General features: G+C 48.8%; 1 protein-coding gene across 1 annotated transcript in view; it reads left to right on the top strand.

Annotated features, from left to right (window-relative positions):
• Positions 1-2,978: 2,978 nt before the first annotated feature.
• SLC43A3 (solute carrier family 43, member 3) overlaps positions 2,979-20,381 on the top strand; it is a 28,005-nt gene continuing 10,602 nt past the window's right edge. The window contains exons 1-5 of the mRNA XM_006900446.1: positions 2,979-3,162; positions 3,871-4,000; positions 13,228-13,274; positions 18,355-18,431; positions 18,677-18,769. Coding sequence (XP_006900508.1) covers positions 2,979-3,162; positions 3,871-4,000; positions 13,228-13,274; positions 18,355-18,431; positions 18,677-18,769 — 531 coding nt within the window. The remainder of the gene's footprint in view (positions 3,163-3,870; positions 4,001-13,227; positions 13,275-18,354; positions 18,432-18,676; positions 18,770-20,381) is intronic.

Genomic DNA, 20,381 nt, shown 5'->3' with positions numbered 1-20,381 from the left:
TTCTTGTTTTTCAATGCAGTATATTATTCCACTGTATGAATACACCCCAGCTTCTCTACCCATTCATTTGTTGTTGGGCACTTGGGTTGTTTCCAACTCTTTGCTTTTGTGAACAAAGCCACGATAAACATGGGTGTGCATATATCTGCTTGGATGTCAGTTATGGTCTCTTTGGGGTGTATTCCCAGTAGTGGAATTGCTGGGTCAAATGATATTTCTATTTCTAACTTTTTGAGAAAGCGCCTTCCATAGTGGCTGCACCATTTTACACTCCCACCAACAAAGAATAAGTGTTCCAGTTTCTCCACAACCTCGCCAGCATTTGCTGTTTGCTGCTCTCTTGAATTTTGCTATTCTTACTGGGGTGAGATGATATCTCATAGTTGTTTTGAGAATTTCTTCCTTTTTAAAAACAAGGATGAGCTGGTAATGGCTTGAGTCCTTACCTCTTTTCTCTGGGGAACCAGGAAGCTGGGGGTGTGAGACTGTGTCTAATATTAAAAAAAAAAAGGGCTCCCTCAAACAGAGCTTCTGATGGGGTTAACGGGCATGCGGGCCAGGGAAGATGTCAGCTGGCCCGCTCTGGGGCTGGAAAGGGAGCAACACAGCTGGTTGGGGCAGCTCGCTCCTGCTGATCAGAAGCTGCGGTGGGCAATTAGATGTGTCTTTGATTAATAAAAAATGGGGCAATGAATGAATACTTAATCAATGCAGTCTGGCTGGTAGACGCTTTCAGAACCTGGGCTGGAGGGGGTGGGGAAGCAGGGAAGAATCAAAGGGGTCCTTGGGGGTGCAAAAGACAGGGAACCCCTCCAAGAGATGACTTCTGAAGAGCTGCAGTCCAGGTCGCTGGCTCTAGGCTCCTGGATTTTGTGACTGGCATCTGTTGGCAGCTTTGGAAGTGAGGCTTCAGCTAGTGGGCGGAAGGGACAAAGTGCTGCCCCATGTGATGGAGATAAGGAGCAGAGAAATGAAAGAGAGAGATGAACGAGACAGACAGAGAGAGAAGGATGTAGAGACAGAGACAGAGAAGAGAGAGGAGAGACACAGAGAGAGAAGAGACAGAAAAAGAGGAGAGAGAGAGAGAGAGAGAGAGAGAGAAAGAGAGGAGATGGGGGATAGGAGAGAGAGAGAAGAAGAGACAAAGAGAGAGGAGAGAGACAGAGAGACAGAGACACACACACACCCCCAGAGACAGAGACAGAGACAGAGACAGAGAGAGAGTGAGAGAGAGAGAGAGTGCTAGCAAGAGAGAGCAAGGACAGAGACAGAGACAGAGAGAGAGTGAGAGAGAGAGAGAGCGAGCCGCCTGCCTCTCTGGACTGTGTGTTTGCTGAGCTTGTGACCTTTTTTGAGGCTCCCCCTGTGCCGTGGCTGTTATTAAACTCCCTTGGCTAGGGAAGGAAAGAGGTGAGGGCTGAGGGGAGAGGGGAAAGGCAGAGGACACCCACATCCCACGCTGCAAGGCAGGGAGGTGGAACAGAGCCCAAGGGAGGCGGTGTGCATCAAAAAAGCGCGGGAGATGGGCAGTGGAGAGGAGAAGGAAGTGAGGGCAGTAAAGGGAGGAGCCGCCTCCTGTGGTGCCGGGGTTGTCCTCCCCTCCTCCCGAGGCAAAGTCACAAATCGAAAGGCAAAGGCAGTGAGAGCGGGAGAGCAGAGAGCCCAGTGGAAGGGGCTTGGTAAGATGCGGGGGCAGGAGGTGGGGATAAGGATAGTGGGCAGGGACAAGGGTAGTGGGCAGAGACAGGGGTAAGGGGCAGGGGTAGGGACTGTGGCAGCAAGACTCTGGGGACAGAGAGAGAAAGATGACCTGGGATTCCAGCTCACCCCTGGACAGTTCCAGAGGCAGTGGGGGAGCTCGTAACTGACCACATGCTGGGGGCGGGCAGGGGACAGCTTTTCCTGGTGGAAGCTGATGGGCCTCAGAGGTAGATGGGGGCTGGGTGGAGGTCCTAAAAGTACTACATTCTTGACCATCCAGTCATCTGTGTGGGGCAGTTGGGATGTTTTCTGGCGACAGACTGGCCTAGGCGTGACTAACTGGAAGGACTTGGACAGATTGACGAAATCCCCTTAAATTTTGGTAAACTGAAGATTGCAAAACCCCAGTGTGGCTGGCTTGTTTAGAGAATTAAAAAAAAACCAAACAAACCACGAAATATTATGAATACACCATAGAGTCCCTCTCCCTGTGCCTGGTTCAGAGGGGCTCTTGTTTGGGTGGACAGATCCGTATGTGTGGCTCAGAGGTCCCGGGACAGTTTTAAACTCTGCTGGCAGCTGAGGTTGCCTATTTACACCCAAAGCCAAAGCGGCCCCTGTTGTGTAGATCCTGGCTGGTGGCAGATCCTGCCTGGTGGCAGCCCGTGGGCGCCAGAACAGAACTGTGCTGGGGTGGGGTGGGGTGGGGTGGCTTATCAGGGGCCGAGTTTCAAAAGGTATGCCAGACCTTTCTTCCTGGGCACCTTTGCATCAATTCTAACCACCAGCCTTTTGCTTAATTGTTTTGTTTTGTGGCCAGCTGCCCCCGGCTTGCCTGAGGGGGCCGCCTGCTCTGCAGCCCGGGGGGCACTGCTGTGAGGCTCAGGTGAAGGGAATGCAGCAGAGGGTGGGAGGAAGTATTTACCAAGCAGCTGTCTGTGGTCAGCACTCATTTGGGACGCTTTCTACAGTTGTTTCTAACAGCTTGCTGCTTTTTTTGACGCACACCCTCACCCTTCACCCCACAAAGACCCCTTTGTGTTCCTTACCTCTCCCACAGTTCTGTGCCACACAGCCTCCGCTTTATTTTGCAGAATCCAGAGACTCATCCACCAATTGGTCCTGCTCAGGCCTGAGCGGCCAGAGCCAGGGAGCTGCGCTCCGGGAAGGTTGTGCTGAAGGAATTTTCCAAGCTTGCTGACATCCAGACTCACAGGCCTTGTGACCCTTCCAGAAGCTGGGCCGGTGGGATTGGAGGGCCTGCAGCACCTGGAGCCATGGCAGCCCCCCGCCTGGCCCTCCGCGTGGCCACCTTGCTGACCGGGCTGCTGGAATGCCTGGGCTTTGCGGGCGTCCTCTTCGGCTGGGCCTCGCTGGTGTTTGTCTTCAAAACGGAGCATTATTTTGAGGACCTGTGTGAACCAAACACCCAGCTGACAGTAAACAGCACGGAGCAGGCAGGTAAGGGCAGCGGTGGGAAAGTCTCCGGAGTCTTCAACGTTGTAGTCCTGGTAGCTCAGTGATTAAACACTTGGCTGCTAATGGACAGGTCAGGGGTTCAAATTCACCAGCTTGGTCTTTAGGAGAAAGTTGTCACATCTGCTTCCGTAAAGATCACAGGCCTGGTGACCTTATGGGGCAGTCACACTCGATTCTCTACGGTCACTACAAATCTGAGGCAACTGTGTGACAACAATGGGGCCTGGTGTTTTTGTTTGTTTGGGGGCTTTTAAAATCCTAAGTGGTGGAGAGGGGTTGCAAGTGGATACAATATTGGTGTAGGAGGTATCTGGGAGTGAAGATCCTGGTGGGGGTACTTTCAAAGCAAAAAACAAATTCAATACCGTTAATTCCAGCTTGTGGCCCCACGTGTTATAGTTCTGCCGTGGGGAACTGAGCTGCACAGGATCTTTTTTTTTTTTTTTTTTAATTATAATCATTTTAGAAGCATTTCTCCAGGCCTTCCCTCTGTAGAGGCTTTTGACCCACTCGGGAACCCTCTCAGGAACTGTTAGGGGGAGTCACGTTTCCACTCTGCTTCAGGGAGAACTTTCCACTGGGCGAGCTGTCTGGGGTGGAAGAGGCTACCCTAGAGCACCGGCGTGCACCTGGCAGGAAGGTGGGATGGCTGGGAGGGGGGAGTCTGAGGGTCCCAATTCCTGTCTGTAGACTGCAAAGCCCAGGACGAGAGGTTCTCACTCATCTTCACGCTGGCGTCCTTCATGAACAACTTCATGACTTTTCCTACCGGCTACATCTTTGACCGCTTCAAGACCACTGTGGCCCGTCTCATCGCCATGTAAGTCCTGAAGCCCTGCCTGGCCAGAGGCGGGTGGGGGTGAGGAAGGCTTCTAGCTATAGCAGGCCTGGCTCTTTTGGGTTTCTTTTCAGCTTTTTGTTGTAACTTGAGTGAAAGTGTACACAGCAGATTGATTTTTCATTCAGTCTTTCTTCCCATTTTTGTTTTATGACACTGAGGGCAACTTTTTTTAGTAAGTATACTTTAATTAATATGCATGCTTTTTAAATAAAAAGTGAGTGTGAAGTGAGACTCAATGGCAATTCTTCACACTGGGCTTTACATCAGCAGGGCTTCACGTCAGGCCCTGATGGCAATTCTTAAATTGTGTTTTCCCACTTCCTGTTTGTGATTCTTGTTTCCATCCATCTTTCGATATTATCCCTGTCTTCTGAGCTTTATCCTTTAATTTATTTTTTTTTAATTTAAGGCAAAGTTTATAAATCATATTGATTGTTCTTTCATTCAATCATTTATAAACCTTTTATATAACATCTGTTGTTGTTTGCCATTGAGTCAAAACTGACCCATAGCTGACCCTCCAGCAGGTTTTCAGAGGCAGTAAATCACATGGGACGAGACTGTCCATCTTTCTCCCACAGAGCAGCTGGTGGGATTCAAACCATGTGCCTTTGGGATTGCAGTGCAGCTACCTGCCACTTCGCCACCAGAGCCATTACAGTGGACTAATCTTGAAACTCTATAAATGTACAGAAATGATGCTAGTTATAGAACAGAGTTCAGGTTTTTTGTGCAAAGTTTACCCTCAGTCGTATTCAGCTTGATGACGCTTAACCACTGCTAAGTGAAACTAATGCTGTTATAACTGGAGGAACACTCTTCCACTTTGGACATCACTCTTTGTCAATGTGCTGTATGAAGTAACCTGGGTTGCTGTGACGCTGAATCTTGTGCCATTAGGGTATCAGATACCAGAATGGTTTCCCAATGTGGACAGTGTTTGGTGGAGCTTCCAGTTGTCAAACAGGTTTGGAAGCAGAAGTGGCATCCACTTCCTAAACCACATGCCTCTGGAAACTCTATGAACTTGGAGAAATGACGATAGTTATGGAAAGGCATTAGGTTTTTGGTTCATAGAGTCTCTATAAGTCACGCTCGACTTGACAGCAATCAACAACAACAATAACAAAGCCAGGTTCAAATTGTTTTCCTGTCAAACATTCTTCTAAGTGCTGTAGCACTGGTCTGTGCGCTGCTGTACAGAGGTAACTCGTGATTGCTGTGATGTTAAACACCGTGACATTGATGTGCCAAACGTGGTAATGGTCACCCTTGGTGGACAGTGTTTGCTGGAGCTTCCCGACTAAAACAAACCTGGAAGCAGGAGTGGCATCCGCTTCCAAAATGGCTTGCCTCTGGAAACTCTATGTGCAGTGTTCAGGCCGTTCGTTCATAGGGTCGCTATGAGTCATCTATGACTCGATAGCACCTAAAAACAACAACAACAATGTTGTACAAAGGCATGTGATTCAAATCTACCAGGAGCTTGACAGGAGAAGGATGATCAATCTCCTTCCATGTGATTAACTGCCTCTGAAAAATCACCTATAAAAACAGCTATGGGTTTTGACTCGAAAGTATGCAATCACCACCAGACTCTTCTTGTATATCTGCTTCCCGTTCACCTGACTTACATCCTCTCTTCTCATCCTTGTTAATCCTCCCAGAGGAAGATGCCCTTGGACCTTCTGTCCCTTTTCCTCCCAATCCCTCCCAGTGACTTTGGTTTCCATTCATCCTTCCATCCTCTCGCTCCCTGACTTCTGAGTTTTATCCCTGGACAAATGCTACCCTTTTGCTCTCATAAGGCTGATTGTTCTACGGCCTTCTTGTTCTAAAGTCTTATTCTTGTTCTCTATCCGTTCAGGAGCCCTGGTGGTCTAGTGGTGAGCCAATCTATTTTGTGTGGCTGAAAATCCAGTCACAGATTTTGAGCCTTCAGTTTCAGGCTTAACGGGTGACAAAGGGCAATAGTCTTGGGGGTTCCAGCGGTTTCTGTCAGAAGAGTAAACCTGGTCATTCTTATGATTTTGAGTTTTGTTTCTTATTTCCCTGCTGTCTGGTTGGTTCAAACTCATAGTGACCTCCTTCTACCAGGCTTCTAAGACTGTAACTCTTCTAGGAGGATTCTTCCCATCTTTCTTCCACGGAGCAGCTGAGGGATTGGAGCCACTGACTTCTCGTTGAACAGTGCAATTTGTAATGAACGTACCAGGGACCCTCTATTGTGATTCTTTGCAGAGCTTTTCTTCTGGAAACCCTGGCTGAGACACTGAGCACCCGGCCAGGCCCTGCCCAGGACTCAGTTCCCCCTGAGCCCAGGTTCGCCCAGGAGCAGCTGAGCAGACACAGCCCCCACTGTGGACTATCTGCCCTCCCCTGGCCCCTGCTTCCTGTTCCTCACATCCTTCCTCTGCTGCACATGGGGATGGCTGCTGGCAGGGGCCGGTACATGCCAGATTGTCCCTCAGTGAGGAACCAAGCAGGAAAGCCCCCTCCCTTTTTCCTGTAAGCCCTGGTCTGGGGCCAGGCTACTGACCTTAGCAAAACTTCAAACGACAACTCTCTGCCTTCATCCTCAAAGGAGCCCTGGTGATGCAGTGGTTCGGGTGCTTGGCTGAGAACTGAAATATCAGCAGTTTGAACCCACCATCTGCTTCTTGAGAGAAAGCTGTGTTAGTCTGCCTCCATAAAGATCCGCAGCCACGACAGTCCTGTGGGTCAGTTTCACTCTGTCCACAGAGGCGCCACCAATGGGCATTGACTCCATGGCAGGGGTCTGGGTTTTGTCCCCAGGGGCCACTGGCCACATTTCCTGCAAGTCTCATACACTGCGCTGCTCAGCTTTCTTCATCCTGCCCATCCCCCAGTACCCTCTCCTCCAAGGCCTATTGTTGTTTTTGTTATGTGTTGTTGAGTTGCCTGCGACTCACAGTGACCCTAAGTACAAGAGCCCAGAACCCTGCTCTATCCTGTGCCAATCTCATTGTCTCTGACACACACCTACTCCCATTACCCCAGTCACTGATTCAATCCATCTCATTGAGGGTCTTCCTCTCTTACACTGTCCCTCCACCCTCCCAAGCATGATGCCCCTCTCCAAGGACTGGTCCCGCCTTGCCACATGTCCAAAGTATGTCAGACAAAGCTTCAGAATCCTTGCCTCCAAAGAGCAGCCTGGTCTCACCCTCTCTAGGATGAACCTGTTTGTTCTCCTAGCGGTCCATGGTATATTCAATACTTTTCTCCAGCACCATAGCTCAAACGCATCAATTCTCCTTCTGTCACCCCTACTCATTGTCTAGCTTTCTGATGCATAGGAAGTAATTGCGAAAACCATGGCTTGTATCAGGTGTGGCTTAGTCTCAGACTGATGTCATTGCTATTCAGTACTTTGGAGAGGTCTTTGACAGCAGACTTTTCCAATGCAATTGGTCTCTTGATTTTTCTGGCTGCTGGTACCAAGAGTGTTGATTGTGGAGCCAAGCTAACTAAAACTGTTAAGAATCTCAACTTTTTCACCCTCTATCATGATCCTGCCAATTGGCCCAGTGGTGAGAATCTTTGTTTTCTTGATGTTGAGCCTCAATCCATACTGAAGGCTTTAGTCCTTCACTTTCTGCAGCAAGTGCTTCAGGTCCTCCTCAGTTTCAGCAAGCAGGGTTGTGTCATCTGCATAACACAAATCATTGATGAATCTTCCTCCAATACAGATGCCACATTTCTCCTCATAGAACCCAGCCTCCTGGATAATCTGTTCTTCATATAGATTGAAAAATGTATGGAGATAGGACACATCCCTAGCGTACACCCTTCCTAATTTTGAACCAAGCAGTGTTGCCTGCCTTTGTTCTGACGACTGCCTCCTTGTCCAAACTATAGGTTTTGCGTAGGCACAATCAAGTGTTGTGGGATTCCCATTCTTCTCAGAGTCAGCCACAGTTTGTTGTGATCCACACAGTTAAATGCTTTTGCATAGTCAATGAAACACAGATAGACATTCCCCTGGTACTCCCTGTTTCAGCCATGCTGTTCCAGTTTTTGGATAATCTTCAGCAGAATCTTGCTTGCATGTGATATCAATGATATTATTTGAAAATTTCTGCAGTCTGTCAGGTCATCTTTCTTTGGAATGAAAACAAGTGTAGATCTCTTCCCCTAAGGCCTAGATAATATAATTTCCTCGGTATCTTTAAAAGTTGGAAGGAGGAGTGGCATCCACTTCCATAATAGCTTGCCTCCGGAAATCCTATGAACCTGGAGAGAGGATGAAAGGCACCAAGTGGCGAGGACTCTCCTTCATGGGGTCGCTATGAGTCGCCTGTGACTCGACAGCACTTAACAACAACAACAACATCTTTAAAAGAGCTTTGATGGCCTAGTGGTTAAAGTCTTACACTGTCATTCCAAAAGTTGGTGGTTTGAACCCACTATCTGCTCCATGGGAGAAAACTGTGGCTGCCTCTTTCCGCAAAACTCAGCAGCCTGGCAAACCCTGTGGGCACTTGTAATCTGTCCAGTAGGGTTACTCAGAGTTGGAATTGACCTCATGGCAATGGGTTTGGTTTGGAGGCTAATGGAGGGGAGATAGTGGCACTCCCATGCAGAGGCAGGGCTGGGGACTCCATCATGCTCAGAAAGTGTGCTACCGTGCCAGGGGCCGTGGATAACCAGTCATCCGCTGGGATGTGATAGGGCACAGAGAAGGCATCCCCTGGGAGGCAGGTGAGAGCTTACTCATCAGAGAGAGGCCTGCAGGGCTGCCTGGGCCTGGGGATGGGCCACGAACTAGCCAGAGGGTGAATCAAGTCCCTTGTTCTTTCTGTGTTTCTTCTCCTCCTCCTCCCTGCTCTCCCTCTGTGTCTCCTCTCCCCTCCCACTTCTGCTGTGAGGTCCCTGTTTTCGTTACTCTCTGCTAGCTAACCTGAGATAGGATCACAGCCTTTTATCCCGGAGTTTCAAGCTGATTCCACCTCACTGCAATCCTGTGGGACAGAGGACAGCCGCAGGGTCTCCAAAGCTGCATACGTCGTGAAAGCAGACTGCCATGTCTTTCACCTGAGGAGCAGGATGGTGGATTCAAACTTCCAACCTTTTGGTGAGCAGTCAAGCTCATAACCACGGCACTCCAGGATTCGTTATCTCAGAGTCTGAATCAGTCCGATCTTTCCCTTTTGTAGCAAAAATCGTCTGAGGCCCAGAGAGGGGTAGTACTTTGCCCAGAGTCACACAGTAAGGAGGAATAGGACTCCGCTTTTGAACTGAAGACCAGGCACTGGTTCTCCAGCTGGAGCGGCATCTCTCTAGACCTGTTGGGATTTCCAAGTGCAAGGGCCTGGGCTCTTCCCACTCTGTGCTGGCCACGCCCAGCAGTGTCACCCTCCCCGCTCCCTGGACAGCTCTGGTGGTCTAATGGTAAGGTTAACTCAAAGGCTGGCGGTTCAAATCCATCCGTGGCTCCATGGGAGAAGGATGGACTATCTCCTCCTCTTTGATTTATAGACTCTGAAAACCCTACTGCAGGATGGTTGGTTTGAGTTGTTTACGCTAAGAGTTGGTTACGACTTGACAGCACTTAACAACAACAGCTGAGCTCAGGTCTTCGCTGCCAGCTCCGGACCTTGTTGTTTCTACTGTTGTTCATGACCTTGACTTAACACTCCACTATGACACCCCACACACAATGGAACAAAACGATACCAGGTGCTTCATCCCTGAGAGTACCTGCAGGTTCGACTGCCATGGTCCAGGGTTTTCTTTGACTGCTTTTCAGAAGCAGATGACCAAGCCTTACAATGTAGACTCAGCGTGGAAGCTCTGCTGAAACCTGGTCTGTGTCATGTTGTTACATGACACCAACTCAACTCCATCTCCTAGAGACAACAGAATGGACCCCTGCTGATGCTGGGCCGTCCTCACACTCTCTGTGGGGCTGAAGTCCTCTGTTCTAACCACTTTGTCAGTTCATCTTGTTGAGGGTCTTCCTCTTTTTTGCTGACCCCTGTTTTTCCCAAGCATGATGACCTCCTTATAACGTGACCAAAGAATGAGAAGATGTCTCACTTCCTCATTTCTAAGGAGCATCCTGGCTGCACTCAAGAGACTTGCTTGTTCTTCCTTGCCTTCTATGGTGGATTCAGCGTGCTTTGCCAACACTACAAATCAAAGGCATAAATCCTTCAGTCTACTTTATCCATTTTCCAGTTTTTACATACACACAAGGTGGTTGAAAATAGCGTGGCTTTGTTATGATACACCTTAGTCTTTAAAGTGACACCTTTGTGCTTTAGCACTTGGTTTTTGACCGCATTGTTTTTCCTCAATGCAATAGGTTGTTTGTCTAAGTCCAAGTTAAAAGGAAATAATTGACAACTTCAGCTTTTTCACCTTTTATCATGATGTTTATTGGCTCATTTGTGAAGGAATTTTTTTGTTCTTTTTTTTTAAAGAAATTATTATTAACTTCACTGAAAATTTACAGAGACTTTGGATTTCCATTCATTCACTGTTGCACTTTTCTCCCCTCCAAACCCTTCCCCCTTACTAGGGTAGTATACTCACTACCCTTTTGGAAAAGTAATAGAAAAATTCTTTCATTATTTTACAATCCCTCCCCCCAGGTCCACTCCACTGTGCAGCCTTCGCTCTGGACTCCTGTCATGACAAAAATAACTAATCACATATCCCTTTTAAACATTTTTCTCCCTTATCTGTTTCAATGCAGTATACATTATTGAACCCATCTTTCTCAGTCTCCCCCCAACCCTGAGGTCAGACCTGTTTTACAGCAGTGGCACCATGCAGTATTTGTCCTGTTGTGACTGAGATACTTCACTCAGCATAATGTCCTCCAGGGTCACCCATTTTGAGCACTATTGCATGAGTTCCTTGTTTTTCAATGCAGCTTAATATTCCATTGTGTGAATATACCATAGCTTCTCTATCCATTCGTTTGTTGATGGGCACTTAGGTTGTTTCCATCTCCTTGCTGTTGTGAACAAAGGCGTGATAAACATGGGTGTTCATATACCTGCTTGCATGTCAGTTATGATTTCTTTGGGGTATTTTCCCAGTAGTGCAATTGCTGGGTCAAATGGTATTTCTAGTTGCAGCTTTCTGAGAAAACGCTATGCCACCTTCCACAGTGGTTGCACCATTTTACACTCCCACCAACAGTGAATAAGGGTTCCAGTTTCTCCACAACCTCGCCAGAATTTGTTGCTGTTCTGTTAAATTTTGCTATTCTGACTTGAGTGAGATGATATCTATAGCTGTTTTGATTTGCATCTCTCTTAGAGCTAGGGATTTTGAACATTTCTTCATGTGCTTGTTGGCCATCTGAATGTCTTCTTTGGTGAAGTGTTCATATCCTGTGCCCATTTTTCTATTGGATTATTTACCTTTATCTTGTTGTGGTGAATGATTTTTTTTTTGTTGAGATTTAATCCATATTGAAGGCTGTAGTCTTTAAACATTACCCCATCTCTGTCACTAAGGTAGGGCACAGCTCTTTCTCAGACATAGTTTGTGTCCCAAGCTGAGGGGCCTCGTCATCCAGTGCTGTATTGGACACTGTGCTGACGCTGTTGATAGGATTTTCAGTGGCCCGTTGTTTTGGAAAGAGGACAGCTAGTCCTGCTTCCTGGTCTTGTTTGTCTGGAAGTTGTGCTGAAACTTATCCACCAGGTTGGGTGAATTGCTAGTGTTTTAAATATAAATGATGCAGCTTACAGCATCACAGCGATACCATGATGTGATCTACAGATAAGTTGGTCGAGTCGGTATCTTAGCAACACGCAAGCCTCCACTGACAGATGAGTGGTGGCAGTGGGGGAAGTACACTGGCTGGGATTCGAACCTGGATCTCCCTGAGCCACTAAAATCTCCCTGCTTCCTAACTGATTTTGATTCATGGCGATCCTCTATGGGGCTTCTGGAGCTGTAAATCTTTAGGAGAACAGACTTGCCTCCTCATCTTGCACCCACAGAGCAGCTGATGGACTAGAACTGCTGATCTTTCAGTTAGCAGCCCAACACATAGCTCGTTATCCTGCCAGATCTCTCGCATGGAAGGGGAGGATTCTACCACTGACCTTTCACCAAACTAAACTAGTTTACGTTAGGTCTTTTCTGATTGATGGCTTTGTTGGGCTCCCTGTGTTACACAGCAGAGCTCTGTTCCATAGAATCGTTGTCGTTGTTGTTGTTAGGTGCCATACGGTTGACTCCGACTCACAGCGACCCTATGACCTCTCCTGAACCATCCTCACCATCTCCCCTCTGCTCAAGTTCATTGTTGGAGTCACCACGTCAGTCTCTTTTTTTTGGAGGCATTGAGAAAAAGTTGTATTTAGAAAGTCACCAGCTGGACTCAGTTTAGATAATCCTAATATTGTTGGCAACATCCAAAACGTCACAGTCAGGAGCAAGTAGAGTATAAGCCTCCTTCTCACCATCAGGCCTAATCAAGAGGTTGACCTTGGCCACATCAGTGTCATAGAGCTTCTTTACAGCTTGTTTGATTTGGTGCTTGTTGGCCTTGACATCCACGGTGAACCCAAGTGGTTTACTATCTCCTATGACTAGGTGGTCAGGGGAAACTTGATGATAGCATAGAGGTCATCTTGTTTCTTTGGAGGGCACTCTTTGGGAGGGGTATTAGGGCTGCCTTTGGAGTTTCAGGCTGCTGGAAGGTGGGTGATATGCACATCTCTTTGCTTGTTTGTTTTTGAAATTTTTTTTTTTTTTTTTTTGCATGTACCGTCAAATTGGATCTGACTGGTACAGGAGGGGTTGTCCCTCCTTTTCCGGCAGAGCATCTGGTGGATCCAAACCACATACCTCTGGGATTGCAGTGCAGTTTCTTGCCAGTAGGCCACCAGACCTCACTGCATCTTGTGTGTGTAGGGGGGGCGGGGGGGGAGGCTAGGAGGGCGGATATGGAAGCCCTTCAGATCTGCCTTCTGGACTGCACTTCTGCCAGTACAGATTGGCTTGTCCGTGAGGCCAGGCAGACAGCACAGTCATGGGGCCTCCGTGCAGCTGGTCTGAGGATGGGGCAGGAGAGGAGGCTTCAATGCCTGCTGAACCCCCAGGCCAGGCGTGCACGAGTCACATGTCGAAGTGGAGCCTGGGTGAGCAGAATTCTCGCCCAGCACGCTTTTCTTTCCTTGCTCACGTCTTCCTCTTCCCCGTCTGCTTTCCAGAGGTCTCTACACCAGTGCCACACTCATCATCGCCTTCATTTCCGCAGGTGAGTGCTGTCCAATGGGCAGGAGGGCGGGCTGACTGGGGCACCTGGTGGGTGGGTCAGGGGCGCAGGATGCACTGTGGTTATGCATCCAAGCACCGACCTGACCTGGAAAGGATCCTTGAGAGAGTGTGAGTGAGTGAGTGCCCGTCGGTGAGGAGCGTGTAATCAGCTGGGAAATGGGACAGTAAGGGAGGCAGAGAAGGGGAGGGCTTCTTCAGGGAGGAGTTTTTAAATTCTGCCTTTTGTGTGCATTCCAATACTCTCTTCTTCTTTTTTTTTTTTAAAGAAGACTTTTCTTTCTTTCTTTTTTCTTTAATGTGTGTACCGTCAAATCAGATCTGACTAGTACAGAAGGCGATTGTTCCTCCTTCTTCAGCAGATCATCTGGTAGATTTGAACCGTGCACCTCTGGGATTGCAGTGCAGCTTCTTGCCACTAGGCCACCAGAGCACACCTAAAAAAAAGACATTTTAATGTTCTGTGTTGTTTACTGTCACGTTGGAACCGACTTCTAGCTGACATTCCAGTGGGTTTTCAGAGACAGTAAATCGCCCTGGAGGAGATTGCCCACCTTTCTCCCATGGAGCAGCCAGGGGATTCAAACCACCTATCTTTGCGCCGGCAGCTCAACTTCTTGACACTAAGCCACCAGAGCTGTCTAAAATGATGATAATATGGATGAAAAAGAAAATAAAAACCAATGTTCATTGACATTGAGGCTCAGAGCTGACCCTCCAGCGGTTTTCAGAGGCTGTAAATCACATGGGAGGAGACTGCACATCCACAGTGCACCTGGTGGATTCGAGCCACCTGCCACTGGGTTGGCAGAGCGAAGCCTTACCAGTAAGCCACCAGAGCTCCCCTGATGACAAAGAGTGAGTGAAGTGATTAAACCCTAAGGAGGCAGAGGGAGGGTTCGCAACGCCATGCGTGACTCCTGGGTCTGGTTTCTGACCAGTGGACCTCACATGCCGTCTCCCTGTTCCTGTCCCGTCAGTCAGTGGAGGCTCTTTGTGTTGCTGTGGTGGTGTGTAGATTTCAGTGCCACTTTCAGACCAAGAGGGACCAGGAAGAATGACCTGGCAATTGATTTCAGAAAACCAGCCGGTTGGTTAAACCCTGTGGATTGTGGGGATGGTGTAGGAATAGGCAGCCTTTTATTCTGTTGTGCATGGGTTCACCATGAGTGGAGGCAGACAGAAGAGTAGCTAAAGACAACAGTAACATTCCTAAGCCTTGAATTCCAGTCTGGTTTACTTCCCTCTTCCTGGTGCTCCTCCCTTAGATAGACGAGGATATTGAGGCCAGAAAGGGACTCCTTGCAAGCCTTACCCAAGACCCCAGAGCAAATTAGAGGAAACAGGCTGGGATTCGATCCTTTGACCTCTGGCTGTGCCCCTTCAGAGCACCTTTATTTATGGGGGTAGGAAGTATCTTCCAGTATTCCACCCCGAAGTCAGACCACGTGGCTCAGTTTTGGGTTAGAAAATGAAAACACGGAGCTGTAGTGTGTGTGGTCTTTACCCTGAAACCACGCAGCGCCATGAGGTCGTCTCCGCAATCAGACCCTGAGGTTCTTGGTTGGAGCTGCTGTCCCGAGATGACCTGGTGCCTCCAGCCAATTACCAGAAACCGCTCTCCCCTGCCCCCCAACCCCATCCCCCAACAAACAAACACAGTAGCAGCATTGGTCGAAAAGCCTGGAAGGGATTTTACAGTGACTGGACGTGGAGGTGGTGGCATGAGCATTTGTGATACCATTTAGACAGTAATACCCCCCACTCCTGTAAAGTGGAATCCCTCTGGTGATGCAAACTGTTAACACACTCGGTCGCTTACTGGAAGGTTGGAGACTGGAGAAGGCACCAAGGAAGAAAGGCCTGGTGAGGTGTCACTGAAAAATCCACCCTCATAATCTCCCAGAGCCTCGTATTCTGACACATGTGGGGTCCCTCTGACTGACTCAGTTTACCTGATGGCAACTGGACCCCAATAAAATAGGGCTTGTAGTTGTTTGGAATGCCTGTTGAGGTCACAATGACCTTTTGTGAACAGATTCTCAAGCCTTTAGAGCATGTCCGAGTTATTTAGTGCTGCTGTAACAGAGACACCACAGAGGATGGCTTCAGTAAACAAGGAATTTACCCTCTTGACACTTTAGGAGGCTGCTGTTGTTGTTGTGTACCATAGAGTAGGAACCGACCCACAGCTGATCCTGTAGAGACAGATTTTCAGAGGCAGTTAATTAATCACCTGGGAGGAGATTGCCCATCTTTCTCGCATGGAGCAGCTGGTGGCCTAGAACCATCGGCCTTCGGGATTGCAGCACAACTTCTTGCCACTAGGCCACCAGAGACCCCTCTTTTAGAGGCTAAAAGTCCAAATTCAGGCGGCCAGCTAGCTCTAGGGAAAGGCCCGCTTTCCCTCTGCTGGTTCTGGAGAAAAGATCTTTTCCTGCAGCCTCCATAAGCCTGCCATTCGTTTGTGAGCTCCAAGTGTCATGGCCTGGCGTTAGCAAGCCTCTTCAAAAAAGAGCCCCTGGTCCTAAAGGACATACCCCGCTCCTGGCAATTCTCCCCTGGTACTGGGGTCCCCCGTCTTAGCTCGAGTGTTTCCCTGCTTTGATCTTACACACCACGCTCTAGGGAGATGTCTTTTACTCTGATAGATTAATGAATGCTGCACTGCACGCTTAATCTAACTCTGGCAAGTACTTGGTTTATCCTGTCAAAGGGGATCATTACAGAGCTCCCCGTTATATCATTAGGTATAAGCAGTTTGGGGGACACAACTCAATCCAAGACAGTGCTTTAGAAGAATTGTGTATTTTTAGAAAGACAGGCATCCAACGGTGTGAATACTCTATAATTAGCACTTTACAGGGTTTCTCTAGGTGCTGAGCAGTCTTCACTTAAATGGATACATTAACAAACATTTCCTCCACCACCTGGTGGGAACGGGATTCTCTTTTTAGTTCTCCTTCAGTCCTTCTGGATTCCGCAAAGAAAGGCTCAGTTTGGGGTCTAGCGTGACTTAACTCCTGTGGCAAAGGCAGGTCTCACGCGTTAAACAGTCTTTGGTCCCCAGAGACCAGCTAGAATTTAATGGCATTTTCTTTTCATTGTATTTATCTTTGCAGTTACCCTCTGTTCACAACCAGCGACTCCATGCTTTTCATTTACAGCGTTGATAGAATTTTTCCTGTAAAAATAGTGTCTTTTGTGGATAAAAGTGAATCAGTTTAAAGAAGACCATTTGGATGCATCGCAAGGGAGGCATGGGCTGTGGCTAAAATCACGAAGGCAGCGGCAGGGACCTGGGGTTTTAGGGACAGATGAGTCACTGAGGTCTCACCTACTTTTGGCACGGCTTCCACCAAATTCTTCATCAGATGTGATTTGTTTGCATGTTGTTGTTTTCAAAGGCAGGGGATATGCTCCCTGCACCCTTCATTGTCAGTGCCAAGTACAGTTTCACACTGAAAAAGTGCTTTAATGAGCTTTAACGAACGAAGAAAAGTAATCTGTGGTGAGGGGTTTGGTGCTGGATTTACACTTTAGGCTGTGGGTCACACGCAGGCGCGTGGTATTGTCAACCTTGTCTCTTCTGCATGTGGAAGTTGGGCAATTGTGCAAGAAGACCCAAAAAGAATAAATATCTTTGAATTATGGTGTTGTGAAGAACTTTGACTCTACCATGGACCAGTAGAAATAAGAGTACTATCTCATGGGCTTCCAAAAGAACAAACAAAAATGTTTTGCAGAAGGTGTAGCCAGAGCGTTCCTTCAAGGCAAAGATGATAAAGCTTCGTCTTACTACTTTAGGCGTGTTGGTAGGAGAGAGGCTATTCCGTGGAGAGGGACATCATGCTTGGAAAGGTGGAGGGTGAGAGAGATAAGAGAGGAAGACCCGCCACCAGGTGGGTTGACAGAGTGACTGCAGCGATGGGCTCAGGTGTGTTAGAGCTTGCGAGACTGGTGCAGGACAGGACGGGCTTCAGTTCTGTTGTTTACAGGGTGGCTGCGAGTCGATCTTGACATGAGAGCATTTAGTAGCAGCAACGACTGGAAGAGCGAGCTAATCTGCCTCAGAAGATCCGAGAGATCTTCTGCCAGAACGCTCCTTAGATACTCTGCCAGAATGCTCCTTAGAAGGGAGGCTAGTGAGACACTGTCTCCCAGCCACTGGGGCCAGTCCCTGGACAAGGACATCGTGCTTACTAAAAGCAGAAGGTCAGCAACAAAGAGGAGGACCCTCAGAGAGATGGACGGACACAGGGATTGCAGCAGAGGGTTAAAGCACACCCAGGACTGTGAGGAGGGCGTGGGTCCTGGTCACACCTGATAATAGTGACATTAACCTAATGGTTGGCAGTTGGAACCCACCCAGGCCTGGAGATCTGTTTTGTCTAGATTACAGCCGCCCAAACCTTGTGGAGTCGTTACTTCTAATCTGTAACATAGAAGAGTGACTCTTCTGTAACACACAGAGCCGCTGGGAATCAGAATTGACTCTGGCAATGTGGTTTTTTGTTTGTTTCTGTTTTATTTGTATTCTCAGTTCTCCTGGTGACCTTATAGAGCACAGAGAGCAAATACTGCTGCTGCTCTGCCCATTGCCCGGAGGAAGTGACTGAGTCGCAGATTCAAAAGCCAGCTCAAATTCCTACGGAGAGTTCTAGAGTCAGGGCATGAGGACCTTGCCCAAGTTTGCCCCCGGGGCGAAGGTTGTCTACCCCACAGTGTTGGATGTGTAGGGGGTGCTGCCTGTGGCTTTTGAGGGAGAAGAGCCCCCATCTTTCTGTGTCCTGCCACTGTGGATAGCCAGGCCTGCTACAGACTAAAGAATGTCTATTCAGGTCTCAGTAGGGATATTTAGGGAACCTGGACCAGTAGTACCCTAAGACCCTTGAAGGATGCTTTTGGCTGAAGTTGGGACCCCGAGCACAGGGCTGGTGGTGATTTTAGCCAGCCGGTCGAGCCAGGACTTCACAGAGGGTGAGGGACGCGTGTGAGAGTTTGAAGCTGCGTGTTGGATTATACTTAACCACACCACCCGCCTCTCTCTCTGACTGTTCCAGGCACAGCCCCGCTGCTCTTCCTGGCCATGCCCATGCTGACTGTGGGTGGAATCCTGTTTCTGATCACCAACCTACAGGTGTGGGCAGGGTGGTCATGGGGTGGGGGAAGGGCAGGGAGTATGGGGAGGCTGACGGAGGGGAAGGTAGAAAGAGGGCTGGAGGGGAGGGGCAAGTGCTTTTCTAGAACTGGCTGCCTCACATGGGGCTGGCTTGGGGTGGGACGTAGCTCTTGGGGCTGTGAGTGGGGTGTCATGCTGTGTGCCCAAGCCACTTCTGTTTCTAGAGTAAATAAGGGAAGCAAGCTAGTCTTTGTGTTCTCCAGGTTGGGAATCTCTTTGGCAAACACCGCTCCACCATCATCACCCTCTACAATGGGGCGTTTGACTCCTCCTCGGCTGTCTTCTTGATCATTAAGGTAAGAAACAGCCAGCATTTATCAAGCAGGTGTACACCTCTGATGTCTGTCCATGAACGGGGCGCGCTTTCTACCCATCAGCCCTCTGAGATACCACCTCAGAGGAAATGCTGACTCAGCTTAAAGTTACTTGAAGAAGATAGTTGAACTTGAACTCAGGCTTGTCCGGTTCTCTAGTACAAGCTCATAATGTCAAGTCCCTCCTTCTTACTGACTTGAGATTTAGGGGCAGAGGCCAAGGGAAGGCATGGATTTGAAGTACTTGGGCCAGTGTCTCAAGTGGACTTTCCCCTCTTAGTGTGGGATGTTGGGGTGCTGCTGCTCGAAGCCCCTGGTTTGAACACGGTGGTCGTTGCTAGTAGAACCGCAATAACACAGAGAAAATGCAGAGTTCTCTGTGATCTCTTGATGTCTGATTCTGGTCAGTGGAGGATGGATGGTTGCCAGTCCTGTTAGGGGCCCACTCATTAATTAGCCCACCTTCTTCATCGCTAACCGTTTCATCTGGACAGCAGTGTGACCAGCCCAGGGGATGAATCTGACTGATCTAAGCCAACAGTGACAATCTCCTTCCGCCTTGTCAGTGATAACTAGAGGTGGGCCTGTGATCTAGTCCTGCCTAATGAGATGAAAGAGGGATCTGTTAGAGGATTTTAGGAAGGGACTGTTCCCCCTTGATGAAGGATGGGAGCAAAGCTAAAAATCCCAAACCAAAACAAACAAACCTCTCTTGATCCCCCTTTCCCATCTTTTATCTTTGAATGTTGGTAGAGGGGGGGTGTGATGGCTGGAGCTGTGGCAGCCTTCTTGTGGTTCTGAGGCAGCAAGCTGGAAGACAAAACTGAACACCTTAAAGATGCTGGAGAGGAAGAAATGGAGAAGTGTGGGTCCCTGACACCCAAACTGCCCAATGTGGGCCAGCCCTCTGGGTTTTATTTTGGGGCAGGGCAGCCGACACTATGGGCTATGGGGGAAGGGAAGAGGGGGTCTTGGAGTCACTCCTCAGACACAGTAGTGACCTTTGTCCTGTAAGCATCTGGGCTTGTTGGTTCCCAGAGACAGAGTCCCTTGGACACTTACTCAGACGTGTTGTCACTTCCCAGGTTGCCTCTCTCCCTCTGTGTGCACCTCTGTTTTTCTCTTGCTATAGTGGTGAATGGGGAGGGAGCACTGGAGTGGGGGCCAGAGTTCTTAGTTTAATCTAGCCCTGCTGATCCTGGCCTTGGGCAACTCATCGTACCACTCTGGACCTCTGTTTCATTTTCTGTAGAACGAGGAGGTTGGGCTACATCAATGGTTTTCCAGCTGAGCTCTGAGGGCCGCTGGAAGCTCCTCTTAGATGTTCTAACGAGTCGCAGGAGGGGATGAAAGTGAGGGTGACTGGGCAACTCCTCACTGATGTGTTTTTAAGATAAATTTTCTTGTAAGATTCTGTTTGGACAAAAAGGCTTTGCTGTTACTGAGGAAAAGGAACGGGGCTAGGAGACCTCTGAGGAGTTAGGTGGGAGGCTGCGCGGGCTGCGAGGTGGGTGATGAAATGCCCACCTGGCTGCCAGCTAGGCCCTTGGGTGTGGATCAGGCGTCCTTAGCCAGTTTCTGGTGTGGTGGGCAA

The sequence above is a fragment of the Elephantulus edwardii genome, unplaced genomic scaffold (genome assembly GCF_000299155.1).
Source record: "Elephantulus edwardii isolate Elephantulus edwardi_28Jun2011 unplaced genomic scaffold, EleEdw1.0 scaffold00284, whole genome shotgun sequence".
Lineage (NCBI taxonomy): Eukaryota > Metazoa > Chordata > Mammalia > Macroscelidea > Macroscelididae > Elephantulus > Elephantulus edwardii.
This window is presented reverse-complemented; position numbering and strand designations above follow the sequence as displayed.